This window comes from Molothrus ater, chromosome 2 (genome assembly GCF_012460135.2).
Source record: "Molothrus ater isolate BHLD 08-10-18 breed brown headed cowbird chromosome 2, BPBGC_Mater_1.1, whole genome shotgun sequence".
Lineage (NCBI taxonomy): Eukaryota > Metazoa > Chordata > Aves > Passeriformes > Icteridae > Molothrus > Molothrus ater.
In genome coordinates this window covers 18,451,105-18,469,119 of record NC_050479.2, presented here as the reverse complement: position 1 = coordinate 18,469,119, position 18,015 = coordinate 18,451,105, and the positions used below count along the sequence as shown (strand labels likewise).

The following is an 18,015-nucleotide window of genomic DNA, read 5'->3' as shown; positions in this document are numbered from 1 at the left end:
CCACCTGTCAGTTCTTTGCCAAAACTTTGCAGAGCCCAAGTATGTCACAGCAGTACCTTCAATCCTTGGAAACCTCATGGACACAAAACAAGCACTGACACTGTGTGATCTAAAACTGAATTACCACATGTATTTTCTTTGTAAAGAGAAAGTTCCAGTGGCTGATCCATCAGAGCAAGCTACTGACCAGGGATCCTTCTGTAACCAGTTAACTACCAAAACCAGGTATCAAATGGATCTCAGATGCTGAGGAACAAAGCTGCTGAGAGGAGCAATGACCTGTCTCTCCTGTTTTAATTCATGTATCCTCAAGACAAGTCCAGTCAGAAGGAATTTTACTGCATTACTGATTTACCAGGGCAGCAACAATACAAGATTACCAGACTTCTCTTACTGAGTCAAGAGAAACTTAGGGATAATAGCTTCCTGGGAGAAAGAGTCGCTTAAATTCTGTGTGTGTTCAGCAAAGGTGTTGTCAATAAGATGCATTTTGGTCACAGGGATGACATCTAAGTTAACTGTTAAGCAAAAGGTCTATAAAGAACACTTAGATCAGACTGTTTATTATTCTAGCATTTGAGGCTTTTGCTTTCTTCCTGCTGAGATCCTCAAAACGCCTTATAAAGATGAATAAACTGAACCTCTCAACAAGCCCCCTAGTGTATGTACTGTCTCACTACAATAACAGGAACACATCAGGCAGACAAATAAAGGATGACAACTTCAAACACAGGTTTCTGAAGTTTAATATATATGTTCATATTAAGACAGCATTCTTCATTTCCATCAAATTTAAGAGGAAGTAGAGGTGTTCAACATCTCGGCATTCCTCTTAAAGCAACGTCTACACTACAGTCACACTGAACTCTATGAGCTTCTTTTCCCACACTTCCAGCTATAAACCTGCTGTAACTCAAATTCCAGTACTCCACAGCATGCTAGATAAACTAAGACCAGTACAGCCACTGGTAGATAGGGAACTGGCATTCCAGGTCCCAGCTCCACCCAGCTGTCCAGGCTGCACCCATGGGAGCCGGGTCTACAGAAGGCCCAGATGCCACCTAGGAGCTGAAGCCTGTGGCATCCCTTAGCAGAAAACAAGAAGCCTGGCCTTGCTCTTGTGTACTTTCAGGATTGCCAACACTGTCAAACAGACTCAGCCTGAGGCACATACACATAAGAAAGACTTTATATATAATTTCTAGGTACATGTATTAACTCCTCTGCAACTGTCCAGAGCACACAGCTCTGTTTCCTCAGCAGTACCTTGAGCTTTCCAACGTCTCTCTTCCATTACTTCCAGCAGCAGCAAGCCATAGGTTCACAGAGCAAAGATACACACTCTCTTAAGCTCAAATTCTGTCTTTAGCATAGGACCCAAGGACATTTTCTTGGCAATATTTTACAAATTGATATGCTTTGTATAAAGATAACCTTGTCTGTCATGAAACATATCTAAAACTGTGCACAACTCTTGCTCTTCAGACTCTCTAATTTTGCAAGTAGAGATTAGTTTTCAATATTAAAGCAGGGAAAATTGTTGCACTTTTCCTTGTTTCTCTGGTAAGGGGCATTTTCTCAATTGTTGGCTTCCGGTACTGAATAACACAGCCTCTGCTGGACACAGTGTGTGCACTTGAGAAGATTCTGCTGCTACACAGCAAAAGGTTCAATCATCAGGATCAGAGATGTGGTACAAGAGTAACTTTCACATTTCTTCTTCAGTTCACAAAACATGTTTCAAAAGCATCTCTCAAGCACCCACACATATTGCAGAGAGCACTCTTGTTTCACAGGCATTTCTCAGAAGCTTCAGCATCTCAGCCTCTACAGGCTGTGGCAGAAGTTCATGCCAAACAACCCTTTTTGGTTTGTTAAAAAGTTTGTCAACAAAGGCTGTTAAAGGCAGGGAAGTTGAGCAGATATTTATAAATTCACCATCCACACTGCTTGGACAGTTTAGGGTAGTGAAGAAGAAAGAAAAAGAAACGGTGGGGAGTCTGTAGTTCCAAGAATTTGAGCTACAGTCTTATGATGAAAAAGGCAGATAAAAAACCAGGGAAAAGCAATTACCAAAAATGAAGGAAAGAAGGAAAACATGGTGACAAAACCCCTGAATCAAAGTCTATTTTCCTAGAGGCATGCAAGCTTTAAACAAGACCAAAAGCTTCATGGATCTGGTACGATTCAAACAAGTTACAAAACGTGGAAAATTCCATTACTTCCTCTTCACAGAAGAGACAGTGGCAACTACCATCTTTCAGAGAAAAAGAAACCTGAGGGGAAAAGTCTGCAGATTGCAGTTTTGAAACAAACATCTTCATTCACCATTTCCGTTCATTTCTAAAAAAAATATTTTCCATCTAGCATAAAAAGAATTTAAGTTCAGACATTATTTTTGGGAAAAGCTGGAGGCTATGTGTGGGCAATAGGAACAGAGGCTTTGATGGAAAAAACTAGTTAGAGCATTAACAAATGATGGACTATTATCCTTCGGTAATGAACTGACATGATGGTACTTACCCTTGCTTTTCTTTGCTTTTGAATAAAGGATTCTGTCTGTGTCCTGTTAACTACTACAGAATGGTTCTCAATGTACTTGCAATGCTGTACTCACTTAATTTTAGCAGTGATTTTCTCTTATATGCAAAAGGAAACAAGGAAAAATTGTATAAGGACAAACTACATGTTTCAAAGGCTAAATTTAAAAGTCTAATAAATACGTGCAATTAGTCAACTTACAGAACTGTTAGGGCTGTGAATCTTCCTTTCTTGATTTTTGCCCTTTTAATTCTTGCAAATGTAAAAAGGCAACTTATTGCATTCTATCCTTTACATCTAGGATGCCTGAAGAATCTGCTACCATACCTAGGTCTGACAGGTATGGTAACCCAGGAGAACAACTTCATGCTTTTCAACTGCCAGAGGGAAAACTTAAATGCAACCATAAACATGCCCAAGATGCACAGTATGTTTGGATCACCAGCTACATGAAGAACCAGAACGACAGACTAGCCTGACAAGAAAACCCTCTAAAAAAGAGAATCACTATATAATTATGATTGCATATCAAGAAACAAATGTAGAGGAATTAAAACTGTCTGTAAGGGTCTTAACCAAATGCCATTTATCTAAAACATGAAATAAGTTGGTAGTGTATTAGTATGTCTGAGTTCATACAGCCTCAGCCAAAATTTACTCATAATTACTTCTGGGCATTCCAGGAACATGTAACATTGACTACAACACATGATACAAATACAAAAACTAGTAAGAAATTGATGTGACTTCAAAGACAAAAAAAGAAGATTGTTTTAAAAGAGGTTGGTTGTGAACTGTATCACTGCAGAAGTGTTAAATCATTCAGCAAGTTTGCCAGTTTCAAAGCCCTTACTTTGCAAGTCAGCCAATCACTGCAAATGCCCACTGAGAAAACAAAACCAAAAATCCTACAGAGGTTAGAAATCTGCTTCTTCTTCAAGTTTGTGGCAGCTACAAAGAAATGAAATAAAACTTAAGTTTTCTTCTTTGGCTAGTCTGACACAACATCTTTCATATCTGTAGAGCTTTTCTCTTTGCAATTAGCTTTAAGGCTTGTATGCCACCATCTAGGCTCAAATGCCTTTCACAGAGCCACAGAATCATAGAATCATTAAGGTTGGAAAAGACCTCCAAGATTGAATCACCTCATTCCCACCTACCTCAGGTCTATTTAAGTCTTTCACAGTTAAAGTTTGCAAGATCTTGTCCTCTGATGTCTGTGATCATTTATGTCCAGCAGGCTCTAGATCAGGCATTACAAGTGAAGAGTCTGACATCAGGTAGGATTGCTTTTAATCTATTTGATTATCCTTCTACATGCCTAAGAGACATCTGTGGATCAGGTGTGGGAGCCAGCATAACTCACATGAAAAATCAGGACTCACTACACGTGTCCAAAATAGATGCATTAATGCTGTGTAGTATTTCCTAACTTGGACAGGTAGAAAAACACCAAAGTAATGGAGGTCATACTTCACAGAGATTGGTATCCCCTTCCCTAAGTGCCAAATTCCCGTTCCTATTTGCCCCATTGATGCTCTGCTCCCTTGTGACTCCCACCTCATTAGCTGCCCATAAGTGCGTATCTAACTCTTGCAAACTCTGCCTTTAGAAGAGCAAGCTGTGTGTCTTCTCCCAGACAAATGAGTATCAAGGTGCAGGGGTCAGAGGCCGTGAATTCCACCCGGAGCCCCTTATTGATGCCAGAGGAAGAAAACATGAGACACAGCCTTCCCCTTGATGTCCCATAACGACTGGCTTTTACTTTAATTGATCGTCAAGGTCCCTATTGGTATTCTACTGCGGCACACCCAAACAATCTCATTCGCTTTAACTGCTGTGTAAAACTCTTGCCTCACCCCTACATATGTCTCTCTCAGAAGTGGAGGTGTAAATTTCAGGCGTTATTGAGGTTAATGCTACCCAAGTTTCTCTGTAAATCTGCTCCTAAGGACATGCAGTTTGGGATTAAAAGGAAAAGTCATTACAGAGAAAATACTCAAGTAACTGAGGGTTTCTTCTGCAGATGCATTATCTCAATCTTCTCAAGCATCAATACAGAATGTCAACTGTTAAACATTATGAAAGATATAACATGATATAGCATCATTATGGATCACAGCTTAATGAACCTCTAAATTTAATTTTGTTCATAAACAGCAATCAGGAAAATTAATAAAACTACCTCTTAAAGTTGAGTACTACTGCCTTCAACATGGTCTCCATACCAGCTCATTTCCAAACCATTAGAGAAACAATGATTTTCCCCTCCTCCTGCTGCTTATGTTTCTTCTTTTGAGAAACTTTATCAGAATAAAAAATTTCTTCTATTTTCCTTTTCCCTCACCATGCAAGAAAAGATGCACCACAAACAAGATCATACTGTGTTTTCAATTACTCACAAAATTAGCATTTAGAAAGCAACATTCACCCTCGACTTCTATGTCACTTTTAAATTTCATTAATGTCAAGTACTTGTTTACTTTCTCATGCTTTGAGGAATTACTGATGCTTACTCAGCACTATCCTCACTTTATCAGGGAAGCTGCTAAAGAAACTGAGGGATGCAGCAGTGAAAGACCAGGGCCTGCTTGAATTTGCATGAAGATCTGCAGCAGTGCCACTGAAGCACATGGAGTTACACTCATCCAGAACTAGGTTACTACACAGCACAGAGCAGACACCAAATCATTCCAAAAGGCTCTGAGTACTGCTGTGGTGGAAGGAACAAAAGTCAAATCTGTATTCTGAGTCATAAACTTCTTCCCAATTCACCTGCTCATCATAAAGAACAGGTCATATTTTTAGCAAGCACAGCCAGTGAGGGGTCAGGAAGAGACTAAATAGCTACACCAAGGTCATACAGGATATTTACAACAGAGAACATCTCTAAGCCCTGATTTCCCAATTTCCAGGATAACACCTTTAATCACTCACATACCTTTAAATACCACTAATCATACTGGTAAAAAAAATCCAAAGAAAATGTTCTGCATTCCCAGAAGTAGCCCAGTGTCTTAAAGCACCATGTATTTCATCAAAGGAACATTTCAACAGAGAACACCAAGCTGATTCTGCAAAAGCACAGTGAGAAAGGCACTCATGTCAGGCACTACCACAGAACTCCCTAACTCACTTTCCTCTGCTAACTAGATCAACTCTGCATCACATTGATGAGAAGCGTGAAGTTGAGCTATCAGCTCACCCTCTGATACCTGCTGATCAAAGAATTTAACATACTTTTTCTTTCCCTTTCAATCATTGCCTTTATTATACATTTTTAGAATGTTTTCTCTTTCATAGAAGCAGAAAAAGTTCTATTAAACATTCATTACACATTTTCTACTGGAGTAATGTGAGAAGAGTTATTTTTATTATTCTGCTTTCTTAAAACAGATAAATTTTTCTGCAACATCTGTATATGAGTAAAGTATCAGTAAAGTACAGAATAATCCTTTACTCTTTTAAGGATTTCACAGAAACAAAGATGACCAACACCTCTGAGGATCAAGACCTGAGAAAACTCTTAAGGCTTACATTCCCTACCAAAGGACTTGGGTCCAGATCAAGATGCTCAACAAAGAGAAACTTGTGGTATAGTACAGAATGAAGAGGATGCAGGGGGAGGAGAAAAGGATCATGAAATTTTACTGCCAGGTTAGCCAAAGAATAACAAACAAAATGGCTGCTCCATATTATAAAATACATTGAGGGTTACTCTAGGATTCGGTGATGTATTCAAGCATTTCCTGTGGGTTCCCCCTCAGACATTAACTAGATTTAACCATAAAAATTCTGGAGCTTTTTTCCTCAGCACTGAAGATTAATTACTGTCTTCTGGGCAAAAGTGTTATTCTCCTCTTTGCAGTCATAATTTTTTTTCTCCCTCTCTCTCACCAAAAACTTCCAAACATTTTCTGAAACTTATTTCTAATGAGTGGTACTTAAGTGCACCCATCAGTTCTGCCTGTTTCGGTCAGCTGACTTGCTCACTTGCAGTGCCTATTTCTGTGAATTCTTACAAAACCTGTAAATGTTGAAGCCACCCAGCACTCAAGGTTATGGCCACCAAATACCACAAAACACATGTTGCAGTGTGATGCCATAGCTTGTGTCAGTTATCCTGCTTCCTGCCCCAGGTCTGCCAGCCACCTCTCCCTCCCCCTCCCTTGCCCCCTGCTGAGTGCTGTCTGTCAGTCCAGGCATTCCAGAAGGGTGTTGAATGATTGGCAGAGTTCAAAAAATGCCCTTCAGCCTTGGGGGACGTTGGGCCATCCAGGTGTCATTTGTGCCCTGAGACTTCCCCCACCACCCCCGCCCTTACCTGGTTGGTGGGATCCCTACCCCTTCCCTCTCCCTCTCCCCGGGGTTAAAAGGAAGAACAACCACGCGGTTCAGTGGTTCTGTTAGAGCTGTGGCTGGATTCAGGGATCTGTGTGCCAGGAATAAAGCTCTGGATTGAAACCCTCCATCAGAACCGACTCCTTTTCCTTCACCTCGCCTTAAAGCCTCTCCACCAGAGGTAAACCTGAGCTCCTGCATGCCTGGACTTGTCCCAAGTGCCCAGCTGCAGCATCCAGCCAGCCAAAGGTGTCTCTGAGGTGAAACCACCACAGCTGCCGCCTTTGGTCAAGGAGCAAGGGCCAGCCAAGCCTAGGCATGTCCCATCTGGTTATATTGGTAATAATTCCAATAAACACAGAACAAGCATGGACTTACGCAGCTCTTCTCGGTGCCTCTCTGTCTCTGCAAAAAACTGACGAAGCTCCTCTGTGATCTCCATGTTACTCAAGTCATATTCTATCTCTCCTTCAGACTCAGAGTCTTCCTCCATTTCAGAGTCCATTTCAGCATCCTCTTCCATTTCGGAGTCCTCATCAGCATCCTCCCTTTCCTGGTAGGCACCGGCGTACTGCTGAGCTCCCCCGTGACACGGAGCTCTGACATCTGGTCTGTAGCTGGAAGAATAGTTTTGGATATGTGGGAGATCACTCCCATGCCAATCTGAGTAGTGGCTGCTTGAAGAGGCTGCAGCAGGATGCCAGGGATGCCATGGCAGGCAGTAAAAGGACTCCATGGCTTTCCTGTAGGCTTTCTGGTGCCTGTGCATCCAGCGCATGGCTGAGTCATAGTGCCTCCAGTACCTGGCATACACCTTGTGAGAGTACCACGGCTCCGTGTCCTCCTGTGGCCAGAGAGAGGGAAAGAACACAAACCATCAACCACAGACCACAGCACTCATGCTCCCTCCAAAAAGAAGGTATAAAGAGAGAGAGAAATGAGGGGAGCAACTAAATGCTACCTTTTAATCTTTTAGTCATCCTTTAGCTATGATAGAACACAGAGATTTGAAAAACAGCATGTATGAGCACAGTGCACTTGCACCACACCTCATTACTCCTACAAGAGACTCCTTTGGCATCAACTATCACTGAAGAACTAGAAACAGAGAAATTGTAGTGTCCAGAAGGTATTTTCCTAGTGTTCATGCTACTACAGTAAGAAACAGTCTTTTTTAGGAAATATGCCATGTGGATATAATCTACAATTCCTTAGACACTCACATTGAGTTTTAAGAATTGAGTAATTCCAAGGTGTAGATGTTACAGCCTATACCTAATTTCCAACTCCACAGACAGAAAACACAAGAGATTAAGATTCCTCTGTATTAAACAAATGCATTCATTTTATCCAGTAACATATTTCCTACAGTAATATATTTCCTCCATCTGCCTGCCAAAGTTTCTCAGAAAAGGTCAAACAGCAATTCAGACAAGTTCGCATATCCACCATGGCCACAATCAAAAACAAGACTGTATTTAGCCAAATGCAAGCTGCCAGTAAATCTCCTTTTGTATCCATCACCAATCAAAACATGAAAAGAGGCAATAAAGTGCCACTGATAAAGTACAGAGAAAAACAGTTCTATAGAAAGAAACATAGTGTACACACCTCCTATCTTCCAGCTAATTTTAGTTTTCATTAAAGAAGTTTCATGCTGTTCAGATTTCACCAGCAACTACAAAGCCCCACAGTCCCTGTAGCCTTAAGCTCCCTTCATACAAGCCATTTCATCTCCCACCTCATCCTACTCTCAAAAAGCAGAATAGAAGATCTTAAAAAAACAAAGCTATAAAGTAGACTAGAGCCTAGAACAAGTAAACTAAATAGCAAATATTTTCTCCCTTTCCCTCATGTCTTAATTTCCATAGAAAATACTTTATCTGGAGTAAAACAGAATGCCTCTACTTTAAATAGGAGAATTTTAATTAAGCCATGTTCTGGCAAACACTCAAAACTATGGCAAAACTAGCTGATGTTTTCAGATATGAATGTGACATTTACAGTCCTTTACTAAGATGGTTTCTTTTCCTTTTTTTTTTCCTTTTAAGGACATACAGGACAAAAATCTTAAAGTCTGTTTTCTTGATCTACCCTGGCACTATTTGGTCCCTTTAAAAAAATGATTCTGTGGGGAAAAGAAATCCCAAGGCAAAAACAGAAAACTCAAACCTAAAAATACTTTCCATTTAACACTATCCAGAGAGTTTCACTTGGTTTACTTACACTTGTTTTCACTTTCTGGTTCTAAGACAATAAAGCAAATGCTAGTGAGTTTGGAATAAAAATTGCAACTCTCGTGCTGCCTTTCTTTCTGGAAAATTTAGCCTATTATTCCATAAGAGATCAATGCTCTATCTTTTTTAGGTCATTCCGAAGTGCTCTCAGAAACAAAATACTTTCAGCTAACAGAGTACATAAAGAAAACCTCCACAAATTTGCATTCCTTAAGGTATTCCTGAAAAAAACCTGCAGCCTATTTGTGAAGGGCTGTGTAGCTCAGCTATGTGTTTTAAAAGTGCAGTCAACTTATCTTTCCTGAAAAGAAAGAATTCATGGAGATGAAACTTCACTGCTATTCTCCCCTTGGTCTAACACTGCATTGCTACAAGACCATGCATTTGGAGCTTCCAAAATGCAGCATTCCCAAGATGAGTGGGTAGAAGGAAAGCATCTGCCTTCCATATGGAATTTCTTCATCCTTAATCATCCAACTACCTAACAGCTAGGATGAACAATGCTTTATTTACTGTTTCCCTTTGCTTAAGAATGTCATACTGACTCCTCATCCTTCAGCAGACAGATGAGAATGTCCTATTATCCAACCTGATACATTAACAAGTTACTTTTAAAACATTTTGACTATTTTTTCCTTAAATATTAATATACTTTAAAATCCAGTTTTGAAAGACCACGACACTTGACAAAAGCAGGTATCTCCTACCTTCTATATATCTGCAAAAAAGACAATATATTCTTTTAAAGCTCAAAAATTATCTCCAGTTCTTATAAAATGTTTCTACAAAGGAACTTGATGACTTTACTGAAAGCTCTGGAATCAAGTTGGTTGATTTGTCTGGCTGACTAGCTCCAGTTGTTAATTTTGGGGAAAGGAAGACAAAAAGCCAGTTCATACAGACAGAACTGTGATGCTGGTGCTTGTCCAACTACTTTTTGTGAGGGTTTTTTTGTTGAAAGCGACCCTTGAAAACCTCCTTACATTTGAATTTTAAAAATACATCTGTTAAAAAAGAAATTATAGACATGTTTTACATTTGGGTGGAAAAGGGAAAGGAACACTTTTAGTCTCACTTAATTCTGTGTCTTTGCTTTTTCAGCTGTGGAATAAATGGAAATAAGAGATTTCCTCAAGGAAACAAAAGCTATAAATCCGAGGCAAATGATCAGAGTCCTCTGTTATTCTCCTGTTATTTCTCTGGAGTCTTCCCAGGAGTAGACAAATCATTCATTGTTGTAATCCGAATTCTATTTTCAAAGCAATTTAGTGACTTTTACATCTAATTTTTACATGTCTGCCCTCACAGTTCAATGAAAGTATTTATATGCATTTTATATATAAAATGTGACTAAACCATTCCACAGAAATCTGTGAAGACCTCTTACCATCTCTTGTGGAGTTTGTTCTGGTGATGATCAAGGTGAACTAGAAAAGAAAAGAGTAGCATTTTAATTCATAAAAATATATGTATTAAGGTGGTCACAGACACTGAATATATTTTTTGTTATATTTGAGTACTATGACCTATAGCTGTTAAGCATCCCTTCTCTGTTGGGGCAAGTTGAAGTCTCTTACTGATAGATTTTGATTAGCAGCAGTAAAAATCCCATTCCTTAAAATTCTCCACTACAGTAAGAAAGTTAAAATAGAGCCTTCTACAAAATGCAGCCTGAAATGCTGGAACTGAACATTCTCCCATTGCTCTTCTCTTTTTTCATGCTTCCCCAACCTTTATTCTCCAAATTAATGCCAAACAAAAACTATAAACTTAAAAGAAACAAATTGTTCTCAGTTTTTAGCTGTGTCTGCACAGGAACTTTTATAAAAAAAGCAATTGCCATAAAATGATTAAACCCATCCTGATTCCACTCATGCAGTGAGGTTTCTGTTTAACCTGTGGTAGACTTTGGACCACATACTGTCCCTTCTTTCTCCTTGCTTCTCTTTTTTTTTTTCTCCCTCCAGCATCTGATCCTGCCTCCCATGAAGGAAACACAGATCAGTTCAAGTTGCAGCCACAATTTTTAAATGCGAGGAAAAGGCATAAGGAAGAGGGGCAACCGGACAGGAAAAAAAGAAAAAAGGAAAAAATGGCTGTGAGGGTAGAAAGGGGGAACAAGAGCTCTATAACCATCAGGCAGGATGTATAATCACCAACATATAAACCACCACAACTGGTGGTTTACCAGTACATATCACTGAGAAATATTCTTAATCTCCTCTTATCTGACAATTATTTTATTACACTAATAGGTTAGCTGCTTCATTCACATATTTCTCCTGACATTCTCACCCTCAGCCTGAACTTTATTTTAGGTGCCAGTGAAAGGTAACAGAAATAGAGTACACTAAACTACCTATTGCTACTCTTAAGACATGGTCAAATGCTATTCCCAGAAACACTGGAATATAGCCAAGACAGCACTTAAAACCACTGTAGATTCATACCAGGATAAAGCCAGGGTTTTTCAAAATGCATATGAATACAGGACAGTTGTGTTCTGCCTCATATTTAACAATACTCATTAAAGAGCAACTTTTTGTCACTTAAGACAAGCCATAATGCATGAAAGGAGAATGGAATGGTCAAACAAAATGCAAATCATGCAGCAACTACAAAAGCAAATGATGGTCCTTTTGGATGTGTCCAAAGCTCACACTAAGCTCAAAGCCATAAACCCCTGGTAACACCATAACCCCATGTCTGCAAGAAGCTCTACATACAGGAGCAGTCCCACTGCAGTTGATGGAACTACTCATGCCAGCAAAGGCTGCAGATTCAGGCATTAGGCAACTAAAGCATGCTGGAATCTCTTCTGTCTGCTTGGAGGAAGAAGGAAACCCAGCACTGAGATCACTGCAAAACACTGCAGTGACTTTTAGCACCCAAAAACCATGCACAGATAGAAGATTGCTGTGCCATCCTTCTTTGTGCATTTCAAATGTCTCATTTACAACCACTGCCTTCTTCAGAACTTTCATCTCCACTCTCATGATGTACACATATACTTTTTGTCTCTCTAGATACATCTGGATACTGTCAAGGTTGCCATAAAGTCTTTTTCTCATACTTAAAAACCTAAGCCCATGATATCCAATTCTTTCATTTTCTACTTCAGAAAAGTAGGTGTGTTTACTTTTCATGTTCACGCTAATTCCTACATGACAAAAATTTCTTTGAAACAGTTTCAGAATAAACAGAAATCGGAATTGATCTCAATGTAAATAATTTTTTTAAGCAGTAATTGGTAAAGTCTGATACTTTATTATTAACACAAAACATGTACCTATGCTTTCTGAAAGGGAAGGAGGGAAAAAACCCTGGCAAAACCATCCAACTGTATTAGTTTACCAAATATGAAAAACCTGTTTTGCCCAACATAGAAACTTTAATTATTTTCATAAATTATTTATGAAACATTAGACTACAAATATAAAGCAGAACACAAAAATGCTGCAAGCGAGGAAACGAAATTAAAAAGTGAGTTTGTTTTATTTTCAGTTGATTACTCTTCCAAAACAAACTACATCAAATATGAAACATGACAAGCAGCAGAAAAATAAATGTAATAGTTCTACTTCTATAATTTATACTTTAAAAAAATGAAATCTGTAACCATTGAATATATGAAACTCATGACTAAATGTACAATTTAAGATGGGAAAGAGATTTGTTTGCTTATACTGATCATTAATGATGGACATTTTTTCTACTTTCTTGTCCCGGTTTTAAAATATTTCTCCACTGATAATGAACCAGGGATGTACTCCCTTTCATCAAAACGTGTCTGTCCCCCTTACCAGCTTGAGGCAGGTGAGCATTAGAGAAAATAAATAAATCCCATCAAAGCAATGACAGTATTTAATTCCCTTGGAGTCAATAGAAATGGAGACAATGTCTGTCATACCTTAGACTCAACTTCAATGCACTGGGGTTTATAACTTGCTAAGTAAATCCCACTCTGGGACCACTGGGGGACTAGTGGTGTGTTGGATACAGTGTGGCCACATGAAGGAAACAGAGACAACTCCAAGCCCAGTGCAGGACCAGTGAGGGTTCCACTATGCACAATATCCATCGACACAAAATCAACTACCCTATTACACGATATTATGGTAAAAACATAGTATGTTATTAAAGGAAGGTGGAATTTCAATAAATTCAGCAGGTTTCAACAAAACGTATTTTTACAAAGCTTTCAGTAAAAAGCTAACTACATTTGAATTGGAAATGTCCCTAACAACAGAGAGCTGACCAGCCCCTCTGCCTGCTGCTGCTGCTTTTGTCCCTGCTGTGAAAACTGTCTTCAGTCAGGCCAGAGCTGCCCAGTGCAGCTAGAAGGATACTTAGGGTTAGTGATAGGGTTAGTATGAATAAGATTATGTTTATTACTCTTCTCTGGATTTAAACCAGATTCTAAGGATTGGTAGTCGATTGTAATTAATATACTAGAAGAGTAAGATCCTCATCAGTAGATAGAAATGTAGAGGAATAATCATACAACATCTACGAAGTGGACTGGATAGTCTACTATCCAGTTTCTGGCAATGGTTAGTAGGAGATACTCGGTAAAATGTGATGCTAACATATTCATAAAGGAATTACTTTTCCATATACATTTCTCCTGATTTCAGCAAGTGGTAGTTCAGACACTTTGTTATTTTTTTATCCCCAAACTGATTTTGGCATTTAAACCCAAAACCCCCATGAGAAACAGGTGTTTCCAATAAATCCCCTGGCAGTAAACTTCACAGTTTAAGGGATTAAGCATAATTTTGTGCTGTGTATTTTGAACTCACCTTAGTACATACTACCTAAAAAAATGTAAACGTAACAACATCAATAGCATGCATCTTCTCATGAACACTATTTCATTTTATACTTCTGATGCAGAATTACCTCCAGAAGAGGGAAATGTTTGAAAAGTGGTCTGACATTCTGTGCTTCAGATTAACGCTGCACATTGCTGTGACGTTAACTTTAATACTGAAGTGCCCTAGTTACAGTCACGTAGAAACACAAGCCTGTGATTGCTGGGGCAGCTGGCAGCAAAAGTTATTTCTCTTCAAAAGAAGGCGTAAAAATTCCCAACACTATACTGCATAGTGGTTTGCCGATGGCTGTAAATACAAGACTTGTCCAGCACTTAGGATACAGTTACAGCTCTTACTCATCCCAACAGGAATGCTATGAAGACCCACCTATCACTATGATGTTCACATCAATGTCCTTAAAACAACAGCAGCAATTCCTGTGAATGGAAGGGAAACAAATTAGCATAACGCAAAAGAACGTTCTCAAACTTTAGCATATGTGTAAGATCTTTTGGCCCTATCAGAAATCGAGGCAGTGTAATCCACTGTGGGTCCCCAAAAAAGGGTGTTTTATTCTCTGAGCTTCAGGACATAAACCCAAAAGCTATTTCGGCCAAAAGTCAGAGGGAAGAAATAAAGTGTGAAAGCTGTACAATTATCAGTAGCCCAGTTAGCTTAAGTTTTATATATAAATCTGGTCAATTTAGTCATAAACAAGGAACAGGATGGAACTTCTCCAGTACAGCTTTTGAAGGCGTAGTAATTTCCTGGTCTCACAGATCTCGTGCCCAGACTCCGGCAAGTGACTGAAAGGCTCGAGCAGCGCTGATCAGCTCCGGCCTGTGCTAGCAGGGCACACAATTACACCCAAGGGCTGCCAGGAGCACGGGCCCTGTGCCTCGGCTGCCCCAGCGCACAGAGCGCCGCTCTGCCCGAGCTCGCTCATCGCCGCCTCAGGCCCCGGGCAGATAAACTGCAGAGAAACGGGAAAGCCCCGCTCCCGTGCCAGTACCACAACCACCGCCTGGGACCACAATCCCCGGCCTTGGCCCCGCCAGGCGCCCGGGCTCCCACATCTCCTTCCTGAGCCCTTCGTTTTCCCGCTCCCGCCGCCGTTTCGCCCCGGCTGCCACCGCCCTCAGCCCGGTCCCCTTCCCGGGCGGGAGGCCGCAGCCTGCGCGGGGGCACCGCCGTCCCCGCACCCACCCGGGCAGCGCGGGGCTCCGGCGGGCACGGAGAGCCGGGCACAGCCGCCTCCAGCGCTCCCTCGCTCCGTTCCGGCGGGGCCGAGCGCCGCTTCCCCCGCTGCTTCCGCCCGGCGCTCCCCGTGCCCACGGCGCCATCTCGTGGTGCTGTGGGGAGGCGCGGCCGGGGCCCCGCTCCCCGCAGCCGCCCCTGGAGCTGCCGGTCCCTCACAGAATTACAGGATAGATGGTTTGGGAAAGACCTGCGACATCATCCAGTTCAACCTATGACCGAACAACTTAACCATGGCACTGAGTGCCACGTCCAGTCTTTTCCTTAACCACCTCCCTGGGCAGTTTATTCCAATGTCTAATCCCCTTTTTGTGAAAAACTTTGTCTTAATGTCCAATCTAAATCTCCGCTGGCACAGCTTAACATTATCTCTTCTCGTTCTGTCACTTGCTATCCCAGAAAAGAGACCAAGAAGAGACCTCACTACAGCCACCTTTCAGGGAGTTGTACGGAGTGGTAAGGTCACCCCTGAGCCTCCTTTTCTCCAGGCTAAACAGGAGAAAACAGGCAAAACACCCCCAGCTAAACACCCCCAGCTCCCCCAGCTGCTCCTCACAGGCCTTGTGCTCCAGACCTTTCACCAGCTTCATTGCCCTTCTCTGGCAAGTTCTGAGTTCCTGCCGTCCCACCTGACCCTGGTCACCATCTCCAGTTCCAGAGCACACACACAGTGCTCACCAAGCTGACACCTTACTCAAAACATGCGTGCACTGCGGTGGTGGTGCTGTGGCGCTTCCATACTTTACCCTCTGGTTATTATATTTTCCATAGTTAATATCTAATTTTCTGTTCAGGGCTCTGCACTGTGCCAGTATTTTCATGGGTCTGTGAATGAGCAGCCCCTTGAGGACCTGTCACAGCTGGCAGAGCAGGGTTGCATGGATTGCATTTTCCCCTGTGTAGCATTTTACATTCTCTGTATTAAATTTGCCAGCTATTGCCTGGTGCCATAATGTTGTTGTGTGTTTCTCCATGGTCAATAAGCCACTCAGCTGTACTGTACTGAATAGCCCAGGATCCTCAGCAGACTGTGCCACCCCATTGTCTGTGCCTTTCTCTAGACACCTTACGGATGGGCTGTAACACACAAGTGTGGCTTGTGCTCCTGATCCCAGCAAGAAGGGGTCCCCTAGGGCTTCTCTCCACTAAGGCTATTTTTCTTCTCTAATTTCCATGCTTTTAATTAATACTTTCAGCACAAGATTATTCCCGTTTTTCAGCTCTCCTGGTGTGCTTACTGCTCTAGCTGCTTGCCTGCTGAAAATTTCAGCAGATCATATTGAGACAACTTCCCTTTGTTACCTGCTTTAATTAAAAATGCCCATTGTGAAGTGAAATTTCATATTGAGTCTCATTCATATAGCAGATTTCTACATTTATTTCCCATATATCTACTAAAGTTATTTTTAAAAATAATTGTTACTAATCTGCCTAGTAAGGGCATCACATTTAATACTTCACAAGATCTTCTTTAAAAGTGGTAAAAATGGTAGGATGTAAATATGTTTTCAGCATATTCAGAGCACTAAGTCACCGCTTCTGAAACTCTAGTGGCTTCTCCATCATCTGTGTATTTTTTTTCTTCCAGCTACCGTGTCACTGTATAGTTTCCTGTGGAAGTCAGGCATCTGTGCAGAGCTGGGAAGTCTAGATACTGCAGTGGATTTTAACTGTGGTCCCATTCAGCCCCTGCATCCCAAGTGTTTTGTGATTTCCCTGTGTATGGCCAAAAAACTCATAGAGAGCCTCTGTCTCCAAGAAAGAAGTGTTTTATACAACTACCAGCCTGCTTTGTCTGATGGGCACCCAGTGCGCTCAGAGACTCTTCCAGCTTTTCTTGCTCTGATCTCTGTATTCTTAGAAGCAGATTTAGGTTGCTTTATGCTCACACATTGGTATCTGCTTTTATACATGGCACACTGATGGCAGAAGGATGTGGACAGCAGCACATCGAGGTTATCTTGGAGAGTCAGTAGGTGAAAAAAGGAAGGCAAATCATAAGTGGAGAATCTATTAGTCAGTCATCAGGACACACTTCTGACTTAAGTAGTCCTGGTGCACTAAGAAAGAGCGGCTCTGTGTTTGCCCTGTTCACTCCTGAGGGCACTGACACGCGCCACTCTCAGAAAAAGTGGTGATGGACTGCACAGATCTTTAGTTGGAGTAAATCATGTTCATTATGGTGATTATGTTACACATATATTAAAATCAAGGCATGCTTTATTGCTGAACTTCTGCACTTTCTATGGGAGAAAGGCATCAGGGCAACCTGCACAAAGGTATGGTATATGTGTTGGTTTTGTTAAACTTATCAGTCTCAGGCAAAGACTTCAAGTGATGTCTTACTGTTGGTGCTATGTAGATTTTGAAAATGCAATCAGCATTGTCATGTTTTGTAATTTTGTAATATTTCAGTTTGAAATAGTACTTTTTTGGGTAGTCTTACTTATAAAATGTACATTCTCCTGGTTCACTGCTTCTGGCTTATTTCCTTCTATCTGCCTTACTTATGCATATTTGTCTGGAAGCACAGAAAAAGTTATGCTATGGGATCTACTGAAATATCACATTAAATAAACCTATAATTATATACATTTTTAAACAGTGATATCCGTACTTCTTGTCTGCTGAAAACCAATTTCTTCCTCTGTGTTTCACCTGATCACTTTCCCTGGATCACCTCTGAATCTTTCACTTCACAAGATATCTGCTGCTGTATGAGCTGTGATTTCCTTGGAAGACCACGCAGATATTTAAGGAGTTTAAAATCTGTCTTATCAGAGGAGAAGGAGCACCCTGCAAGGTTTGCTTTTAAAGGAAGC

General features: G+C 40.9%; 1 protein-coding gene across 1 annotated transcript in view; it reads right to left on the bottom strand.

Annotated features, from left to right (window-relative positions):
* The window catches only part of GEMIN8 (gem nuclear organelle associated protein 8), a 36,384-nt gene extending 21,154 nt beyond the window's left edge, over positions 1-15,230 (bottom strand). Inside the window, exons 1-4 of the mRNA XM_036390749.2 lie at positions 15,143-15,230; positions 14,324-14,373; positions 10,507-10,546; positions 7,261-7,726 (exon numbers count right to left, since the gene is read on the bottom strand). Of these exons, the coding sequence (XP_036246642.1) occupies positions 7,261-7,726; positions 10,507-10,509 (469 nt within the window). The 5' untranslated portion in view covers positions 10,510-10,546; positions 14,324-14,373; positions 15,143-15,230. The remainder of the gene's footprint in view (positions 1-7,260; positions 7,727-10,506; positions 10,547-14,323; positions 14,374-15,142) is intronic.
* Positions 15,231-18,015: the final 2,785 nt, after the last annotated feature.